The 9,908-nt window shown below is 53.1% G+C and overlaps 4 protein-coding genes across 4 annotated transcripts; 2 read left to right on the forward strand and 2 right to left on the reverse strand.

The window, feature by feature from the left end:
- Positions 1 to 83: 83 nt before the first annotated feature.
- CLAFUR5_05631 (uncharacterized protein) lies at positions 84 to 1,070 on the forward strand (the record flags this gene model as incomplete). Its single annotated transcript, XM_047904779.1, has 2 exons — positions 84 to 284; positions 339 to 1,070. 2 exons carry the CDS (start codon positions 84 to 86, stop codon positions 1,068 to 1,070), a joined length of 933 nt encoding a protein of 310 aa, XP_047762654.1.
- A 373-nt stretch (positions 1,071 to 1,443) lies between these two features.
- On the reverse strand, positions 1,444 to 1,798 carry CLAFUR5_20204 (uncharacterized protein; the record flags this gene model as incomplete). The annotated part of the gene is made up of 3 exons (XM_059463041.1): positions 1,444 to 1,513; positions 1,591 to 1,620; positions 1,686 to 1,798. The coding sequence occupies 3 exons, from the start codon at positions 1,796 to 1,798 to the stop codon at positions 1,444 to 1,446; spliced, it is 213 nt and encodes a 70-aa protein (XP_059319000.1).
- A 701-nt stretch (positions 1,799 to 2,499) lies between these two features.
- Positions 2,500 to 5,247, reverse strand: CLAFUR5_05632 (Phospholipase A-2-activating protein; the record flags this gene model as incomplete). Its single annotated transcript, XM_047904780.1, has 5 exons — positions 2,500 to 3,711; positions 3,764 to 3,876; positions 3,987 to 4,086; positions 4,169 to 5,059; positions 5,197 to 5,247. 5 exons carry the CDS (start codon positions 5,245 to 5,247, stop codon positions 2,500 to 2,502), a joined length of 2,367 nt encoding a protein of 788 aa, XP_047762653.1.
- Positions 5,248 to 7,767: 2,520 nt separating this feature from the next.
- Positions 7,768 to 8,770, forward strand: CLAFUR5_05633 (uncharacterized protein; the record flags this gene model as incomplete). The annotated part of the gene is made up of 3 exons (XM_047904781.1): positions 7,768 to 7,835; positions 7,895 to 8,085; positions 8,145 to 8,770. The coding sequence occupies 3 exons, from the start codon at positions 7,768 to 7,770 to the stop codon at positions 8,768 to 8,770; spliced, it is 885 nt and encodes a 294-aa protein (XP_047761580.1).
- Positions 8,771 to 9,908: the final 1,138 nt, after the last annotated feature.

The raw sequence follows: 9,908 nt of genomic DNA on the forward strand, positions 1-9,908 counted from the left end.
ACTGCCTCGTTGACAGCATATCAATGAGCGTTCTGCTCAAGATAAAAGCTTGCGCTGAGTGACAAGCTGCCACGGCTCGATTGATGAGGAAGCCGCGTTCGTTTGATATGGATGAGCGTCCACGACTTGAGCTGTACGCTGGTCTTGCTGCTCTATATCAATCACGAGAGTTCTCAGATCTGGTTGTGTCAGGGAGAGAGGGTACTCGGCATCCGATACATCGAGCCATTGTGTGTCCCAGATCGGAGCACTTCTACAATGCTGTGAAGGAAGCGCAGTGGAAGGTAGCGAGCAGGTGCTCAAAGAACTTGGAGGCCATGACTGACACATGTGTGCAGGACGATATCGAAGGACATATCTCCCTCCCGGAAGATGACGAGGTCGTGCGGTTACTCGTGGAGTATCTCTACCTACTAGACTACGACCCTGTCGTTCCCTGGCCCGGAGCAGAGCCCAGCTCTCATGGCAATAGCAGCGACAGCATGAGCGTGTCGACGGAAGCAGGTCAATACGGGCATGTCTTTGGGACATCCGCCATAAGCGCTTTTGGAGGCCCGGCGCAAGAGTCGCCATTCTCTGGATCCTTTCGACCTCGCAACGATTCATCCCTCACCATACACGCACTGCCAAGCGGTGGCACAGACTTCCATCACAACTACGCCAACCAGAGCCCGCCTAGGCGACGCAAGACCACACGCGGCATGGTCATGAGTGCGCCCGATCCATCACCTCTGGCTACCAAGGAGCCGCACCTGATACTACACGCCAGAATGTACGCCGCTGGCCATCAGTATGGCATCGATGGGCTGAAGGCATTGTCCTTGGACAAATTCAAAATTCAATCAACCAGACACTGGAACTCCCCCGAGCTGGCTGAAGCCATACACGTGGTCTACACTGCAACGCCTCCGAACGACAAGGACATGCGGGAAGCTGTCGCTGACACTCTAGGCTGGCACAGCCGTCTACTGGACAAACCGGAGATCGAAGTCGCGATCATGGAGATCAACGGCCTAGCATACGAGCTCCTCAAACGAAGCAGAAGAGCCGAACCAGAATACATGGACTAGCAACGCGAAGATGGTGAGAAAAGGGTGGCACAAACTTCGAAGCTACAATATTTTTGGTATTTCTATCGATATGGTAGAGGTAGCTTCGAACGAATTTTCAATCCCAACACAGCCAAAGAAGTTTGTCGGCCCGGAATAGCGCCTTATAAAACGATCCCACCGTAGCAGAAACCGTCGAGAAGACTCAAAAAGCAGAATTTTTTACACAGCTCCCCAATTGGAGAAAAGCTTGTCGAATGGATCTTGTCGCTCTCGCGCCACGCTCGCTCGTTTCACGCTGGCCCGTTGTTGTAAATGCTGGCTTGTATCAAAAGCTCCCAGAATGCAGATCGATGCGACGCTATGCTTGAAGTGCTATTTGGGGGCACTCCATTTAAGCGGAGCGCTGGATGGTGCAGACCTTCTTGCCGAAGTCGACGTTGCGGGTCTTCTGGAGCGTGCAGCTATGGAGGTTGTTAGATTTTGTGCTGTTCTTGACAAGAGAAGGGAAGGGAGCAAGAGCTGCCTTGTGGATCCTTACCCAGTGTAGATCTTGCGCTGAAGCTCGCAGCTGTGAGGGATGTGTTGGCGTGTGTGTTCATGTGCGGGAGAGGGAGAGTGGTGGGATCGACTCACCCAGTGTAGATCTTGCGCTGGACGACACAGCCAGTGTAGATCTTGCGCTGGATGGCGCAGCCAGTGTAGATCTTGCGCTCGGCGTCAAGAGTGGAGTTAGCGTTGAAACCCATTTTGACTGGTGGTTGTTTGGTTGTTTTGATAAAAACGAGTGTGTGGCAAGTTATGCTTAGTTTGAGCTGATGAACAAGAAAAAAGAGGAAGCAGGGGAAATCCAACTGGAGTTATATATCCAGAGGCACACAATGTCAACACCTCTGTGGTTGTTCTTGAGTGTCTAGATTCGGAAACCTTCACTTGACCTCCGACAACAATACTAAGCGCGCGGCGAACAAAGCTAGCTCATGCAACAATCTCAAGTCTTGGCATTGATGTTCAATGGCGAACAATGCTAAACGTGAATAAGCTCTACCGTTCATGATCTGGAGGATGAGCGAGTGTTGTTCGCAAGCGGCACGCACAGTCTACGTGCCGTGTCTTGTCCACGTGGGCTGAGTCCAGAGCATCGCCCTCATTGATGATGGCCTTCGACTTGGCAGCAGGCGGCAAGTGATTATCGCTGAACAATCGCAAAGATTACAATGACAACAGGTGAAGCAGTGTGATGAAGGTGTAGAGCACTGCAACTCGACAGAGCGTGCATTGATTGAGAAGACATTGCGGTCAAGGCATCGGCGTATGCTCTTCGTCCTCTTCCCCGATCATTTCGAATCTATCATGTTGATTTGCAGCTTTCTTTATGTCCCACGAGCGCCTCGCTATGTACCGCTAATGCCGAATGCAGGTCGTTTCCTTCGTCGCAATCATCGACAGCTCACCGAAGCTCGTCTCGAATCTCCTGGATTAGCTCCTTTGTGTTTGGGAGCTGCGAGCCTGGCTTGGTGGCGACCACGTGGAGAGTGCCTGCAACGCCACCCTCCAGTCGAGCTCGGAATTCATTACCGAGCGAGCACAGGGTACCGAGAGCTGCCAGGGCTCGATAGACAACGTCTCCGTCTCCAGCATGCGGGCTGTCGCTCTCTAGCAGCATCGCGATGTCCGTGAGAAGCAATGTTGCCCGTGCCTCACGCATTTGAGCTTCGCTCGGTGATGCACCTTCCGTCAGCAGGACTGCGAAGTTGAGGTACAGCGTGGAGAGTGCCTTGGCCTGTGCGACGGACTCCGGTTGAGCTGCGAATGGTCGAACGAGTTTCAACACGGCATCGAGTGTGCCATCTACGATCAAACGCCCTGACTCCGTCTGAAAGAGGTTGACGAGTAGACGAATGGCGTGTACAACATTATTGGTGGTCTCTTGTTGAGCCTGGAGGAGCCCCGCCCTACTCACGGTCTCCACGATCGTGTCGTCTCCAGAGCTGGTTGCGGTCACGAAGGAGGAGGCCACAGAGAGCAGAGCCAGGACGCCCACAGCGGGGACCCTACTCTTGACGGGCCATTGCGATGCCACCTTCAGCAGAGATGAGATCTGAGCAGCAGTCGGACGTGGATCTTGCTTGTTTTGCAGCTGGGTTGGGAGTTTCTTGATATCTTCAAGCTCATCTGGCTGTAATGCTTGTTCAGACGAGATCTGACCAGAGCTTGATAACTCTTCAGACTTCTGTACGATGATGTTGATGGCGTTGGTAGGGTTGCCCTCGATAATGGTGAGGTAGCCACGCTGAGGTATCTTGCGCTGTCCCGACACCGAAGCGGACCCGACGTCTCCAGGTCGATATCTCTTGTCTGATCCCCAGGGGTCGGATGCAGCCGGGCCTGGTTGGGTAGCGGGCTTTGAGTCCTGACCTATCTTCGCACCTCGGGTCTGTTCTGTGATCCAGTTGGCGACCTGTTCGTAGTATGATAGAGGCAACTCGTTGCTTTCGATGAACCGCCGCGCCGCGTCCCAAGCACTCTCCGTGAGGTTGTAGGCGAGCTTCAAAGGAGGCTTGCCATCTTCGATGTCGACGTCAAAGACGTAGTCGTACTCCTTGCCGTTGTAAGTCTTTTTCGCCGAGCCAGTACCTTGGCCGGAGACCACCGTTCCGATCTGCGATCATCTTAGCTGGATAGTTCAAATCGATATCTCGGGGCACACTTACCAAGTTCCATTGGCTAGTCGATGCAGACCATAGGTGTGCAGTAACGCTTCCGTCTTGTTCGCGAATGAACAATTGTTGACCTTCTTTTTGGCCGACCTGCGTCTGAAGTGCGTCTGTTGAAACATCGGTTAGCATAGCAAAGCTCAACCCGCACCGCTGCTGACAGCATGTGCATGTGTAAGCCACGTCCGCAGCGCCCGCAGCTATGCACCTCTTGACGTACCTGGTCCCGGAAGATTCTCCTTCTCAAACGGCTCACCCTGAGCTGCAGTCTCCTGAGGAATAGCGTACATGCGGTTGCTTTCTTCAAACTGTTGAACAGCCTGCAGGAATCATCAGCCACTGTTCACATGTCATTCCGGCGGAGGCACGTCTCGTCATGAAACACGCCTCTAAAGTGCGTACCTCGGCGCCAGCCTGTCGTTCCGGATCTCTCGAGAATATTCGGATGATCTTGTCGCTAGCTCCGCTCACTATGTCTCCTGTTTCGGGACACGCTGCAACAGTCCATATACTTATTGCTGGGTGGGTGATGGTCTGTATGCACTGGCCATCCCGCCATACGCGTACAGTGCGATCTTCCGATGAGCTCACGATATCGCCGTTCGGTAGGATGGCGAGACTGTATATGTATGCAGTGTGACCATCCAGCACACCCATCGAGGTGCCCTCAATACCCCATAGGCGTATAACCTCGTCGTTGCCTGCCGATGCAAAGGCCGCACCAGACCAGTGGCCATCCGGGATCTTGCAGAAGCACCGCACGACGTCTGTGTGGCCTTGAATAGCACCTAGAGCTTTGCCGTTGATATCAAAGACCCTGACAATCTTGTCCGCGCATGCCGTCAAGACCAGCTTCTCGTCGAAGACCATGACTCCCCAAATAGGACCCCCATGTCCTGTCAGCTCTGCTGTTACGTTCCCTGCTTCTACGTCCCAGACAAATACCTGACTATCCCATCCGCCACTGATGACTTTTGATCCATCCTGGTTAAAAGCAAGGCAGGAGATGTTGCCAGCGTGTCCGATCAGAAGACGGTGAGGGTCCTCCTCTGGCGCCTGCCCAACATTCTTGACGAACACAAATGTCTCCTTGCCACCAGTCGCAACTAGTCCGTTAGGGTGTGCTTTCGACGGCGCGGCATGAGCCAAGGCGTTGAACCAGTGAGAGCCGGAAAGTGCAATCGTATCGTCGTAAGTCGGGGGCTTCGGTGAAGTCAGAGTCCATTGTCTGACGGTGTTATCGCGAGAGGCGGAGAAGAGGTGGTGGCTGCTGGGGAAGACGACCGCACGTACCTAGAAGATGGCGCCGTCAGCTACTCCAAGCAACAGCAACTAGTACAGCAGACAAGAAGGGGCATGCCGTTTGTAATAACAGGACACAAGAGAGGTAAAACGGCCATAGAAACAGACCAAGTCGGTCACATGCTTACATCTTCTTCGTGGCCTCGCAGCGTCGCCGACAGCTTGAAGTCGCCAGACATACTGCGAGTGTTCGTATGTGATGGCGTTTGGTATCAGCTGTCGCGGAGTCTGCGAGTGTCAAGTCAAGTCTCACGATGACTTTTCCTGCAGACTGCAGACTGCCGATGAAATTGGTGATTGTGGCTGGTTCGCAACAAGCTCACTCTGTGTACATGTATGTTGGGTGTTTGTGGTGATGGGCCGTGAGAGTGTTCATGTTTCCATCAATGTTTGAGGGTCGGCAATGACGTTTGCCTTGTTCGACGCAGCGGCCAAAGCTCGGCTCCAGTCACGACTTCTCGCGCTCATGGTTTGATCGCGTTCAATGTTGTTTTCTACATGTACATGTAGTGAGCAGCTTTGGCGAACATTGCAGGCCTTGCGTCCACCGCATTGCATGAGACTCATCAATGCCAGAGCTACGACTTGCCAGGCCACATGCCATAGACATGGCCATGTCCCAAAACAACGCACCCGACCTACACCCTTCGCCTGTAGCCTGTAGCCTGTCGCCTGTAGCCTGTAGCCTGTAGCCTGTAGCCTGTAGCTACACCTGCGATAGGGCCTCGACCAGCAATGGCGCCTCCACTTCTCACATCTTCGAGGTGCAGCCTTGGCTTCTGACAGCTGCCACCACCTAACGCAAGCGCTTATGCAGCTGCGTAGCACGGCATGCTGCTCGCGCAAGCCTCGACATCTGAAACGAATGGGGACCTTACCTATCAGACCATCAATCATCACACGTACCGGAGGGCTTCTGCATCGCTTGACGGAGCACTTGGTAGGTCATCGAGCTTTTGCATTCGGTCCATCGGACCCCTGTTCTGATGCGACACACCTTCGTCGGCTTATCTATCATCGAACTTTGGCCAGGCATCGACCACCACCTCGTGCCAGGCTTACACCACGACGTGCGCTGCCTTCGGTGTGTGACCATGGACTCGAAATGTGAATATGCTGGCGTGCTTGCAAGTTCTCACGTGAGCGCCCATTGACGCTGGCTGCAGCAGCTGCAGATCTACGAAACCACTCCAAGCGCCTTGCCGGCTGTCGCAATGTCCTCTTCGTGGGTGCCATCGCGATTCTGCTGAGAAGGACGGCCATTGTATAGGGCAACGTGCTGACTTCGATTCTCGCTAAAAGTCAGCCTTGTTTTAGCACTGTTCGGCTCTCTCTCAAACGGAAAGCTACATGTAGGCACGACAAACAACACTGCTACCATGCCATGGTCAGAATGCCACTTCATCCGCATCGGAACGGTACCGTTACTTGACAACGCAGACAGATAGCCATGAGAGAGCACGCAGAAGGCTTTGCGGGAACTTGCCGAGCTGGCTCGCGTTTTGTGTTCTAGGCTATTGCACAGGTCATCATCTATTGGCACGCAGACAGCAATTGCACAGCATTCGCGGAGCGGCATCCTTGGCTCCGGACGCAGGTGTAATCCTTAAAAGCACATGGGCATCGACCAAAGGCTACCGGGTTCGCAAGATCCTACTGCTTCCCGCACATGAAACAATTGTAAGGATCTCGGAGGCGATGCACAGCCTCGGAAGGGCATTTGTGTCTCGTACGGGATAAGACGCAGTGCAAACTTCGTCGTCATCTGCCAAACAGCATGCTACGTCGCTGTATCTTGCCAGAGCGCCAGTAAAGATGTTGTCATCGAAAGTGCAATTCGATTTGACAGTCGCTACTTGTTTCCGCGAGACCTCATTCGACCGGATGCTGCCTGCATCAGAACGATACCCACTGCCCGCCAACAAGCTATCACCATAGACTTGCGTGTTTGCGCGTTGGCTTGCCCTTGAGTATATCTGGCATGACAGGGTGTACTCGCTTCTTGAATTCAAACCCGCTTCGTGTCTTTTCACGGGACCACAAAGACCCGCTCAGCTGCAACCGCTATCAGCAAAGCCAACACTTTCTACGCCTCAACCAACAGCAGTTGCCCCTCCTGGACCCAGCTTTTGACATCTCGAGGCTGAGCGGAACTTCGAACGCTCCGAGGTCGTCTGGGCTGGAATTTCCCTGGAAACATCGGCGCATTGCGACATAAGGTCTGGGCCCAATCACCGCCTTCATACTGCATCTACGGCTGTGGTTCCAGGGAATCTTCCTGCACACGTGCGCCTGCAAGCCACACGGCCCACTCGCAGAAGCCCTCTTGCGATCAAGCGCACGACCGCACGGCTGAGAGTATGCAAAGCTAAAGCAAGTGCCCGTGCCTAGCGGAAAGTCAAGCCCAGATCTGGCATTAGTTCTAGGTCGCAGCAATTCGGGGTCTCGCCTCGCTCTCCGAAGTCTTCCCAGGACTTATGTATAACGTCAGGCCTGCACAGCTGTGGCACTTCTTGATAGCTACATCTACGGCATCACATCACCAAATACTGCTCAGCCATCCGCGGTCGAGATCTGTCTTCAGCAGACAGCACACTCAGTTGAAAGCTTACCATTAAGCTTGCTTTCGCCGGAAAGTGGATCGGACAGTCGGCCAGCGGCTCTCCACGGGTCTTGATCAACGCCAGGTCCGACGCACAATGGCATTGTCGCCAACCAATGTTCAGGAGCCCAGCGCTCAAGAAGAGCTTATGAGCGCTCTTTCTGTGTGAGTCTCGTCCCTTGCATCACAACCCTGACAATGGGCGGCACTTACGCCCGCTGCAGACTCCATGTTGGTGGGAAATACTCGGATCTTACCATCACATGCGGCTACCGACAATGGGCAGTCCACAGAGCAATCGTATGCAGCCGAAGTGGATTTTTCGACGGAGCTTGCTCCCATCAATTCCGGGAATCCAATGGTGTTATCGACCTCTCTGAGGATGACGAGGAAGCTGTGGCACAAATGATCCACTGTAAGTCGCAAGGTGGAAGATCCAATACGTCTCAAGTATTGCAACTGACGACTACACAGATCTCTATCATCTGGACTACCTCACTCAACAACCTGCACAGCAGCCCTCGGCGATGTTCCGCCATCGTGCATATTCGAATCCACGTAACAAGGCACCGAAAAAACTCGACTTGACGCAGATACAGGATCCACTGTTGGCACAAGCTGGCTACTACAACGTCCCAGAAGCAGCCGCCTCGCCTGGACATCGATCGAGCCTCGACCTTGCCGACAAAACACCACAATCACCCACAAAGAACCGGTCTGGTACACCACCTCTTGAGGCCGATCTCGGCAGCGACGAAGACTGGGACGAGGAGGAGTCCACCGAATCAGAGTCGCACCTACTACTGCACACTCAAGTCTACGCACTGGCAGAGAAATATGATATACCTGCGCTGAAGCAATTGGCGAGGCACAAGTTCGAAATGTCGGCTGCATGCTATTACGATGCCCCGGAACTAGCTAATGCCATCGAATATGTCTATACATCGACCGTCGACTCGGATAGAGGCCTTCGAGATGTGATTCTCCAGCTATTCCGGTCACACCCACAGCTAGCGAATACACAAGATATCTTTGCTGTGCTCAAAGAAACTCCAACTCTGGCCCTGGAACTATGGAAGGTTGAGCGAGGCCTGCTCTAGAGGTCATTTCCCAAATTTTGGACTACTGTACCAGAAGCATGGCGAACGACCACCGTCCCGAGGTTTGAGATGGATAGTGGATCCTGGGTACTTGCAGCAAGGAAGATGCTAAAAGAGTTCGGAATCCACCGAGACTGCGGAAAGTCACGAATGACATTCGGCACGTGGCAGTTCTCGTAGCTGCAGTCATGAAGCATGAGCGATGCCGTAGAGAGGAGTTGGAAGGCGTTGAAGGAATTGGAAGATACCCCGAAAACAGTTGAGGAAGGCATTTGATCGCATTTTGCATGTATTTCTAGTTGGAGTTGATGCCATTTTGGCGCGGGACATCGTTATCATTCGGCACGATCTCACATATACCTGCGTTGTCAAACAGCTGTGGGATAGTGATCATATTAGCTGCTTGTCGAAGAGGACATCGCAATTCACATACCCACAACATCTTGGTACTTGGCAAATTCTACACACTTAGTCAACGGCTTTCGACAGACGTGCTCAATGATGGACTTGGGCATCTTCACAACGATCCGGTCCAGATCAATGCAGTAAGAGAGTTCCGGATCACGGTGGAGAAACTATATTCGAGAACTTCATGTACGCCAAGCATGTCGTTGGCGATCGTTGGAAGGTTATGGGCTTGTTCGTGAGCTGGATTGTCTGGGGTACGCTGGCGCGATCCAATGCCGCTACATCGTCTTGGGCATGACATCTAATTAGGCGTTGACCACTTGGTCGTGCTGCAGGTGGTAGATCAGGCGCAGACTGATCAACAAACAAACGAGTCCAAAATGAGGTGAATGACTTGATTGTTTGTACCCTGCTAGCTCGTGACTTGCCTTGCAAGTGAATACACAGCATCTGACTTGCCTTGGTTGCTCAACTTGTGACGTGCCAAGACCTATATCGTCGTCGTTGCTGGTGTTGCTGTCGGAGGTGTTGTTGCCGGACTTCTCACCCTATTGAACAGCTCTTTCTCAATCGTTATCACCCCTTGCTTGCACCAGCTTTTCAAGGTCATTAGGTTGTTGATAGTGCTTGCTGCCATGTGCCTTCGCTTCGGTGTAAGAATATTACCTGCTTGACTAAACTGTCGCTCCGGCTCATCACTCATTGTAGGGCAGCAGTGGATATCGAGCGC

Source organism: Fulvia fulva, chromosome 5, assembly GCF_020509005.1.
Source record: "Fulvia fulva chromosome 5, complete sequence".
In the NCBI taxonomy this organism is placed as follows: domain Eukaryota; kingdom Fungi; phylum Ascomycota; class Dothideomycetes; order Mycosphaerellales; family Mycosphaerellaceae; genus Fulvia; species Fulvia fulva.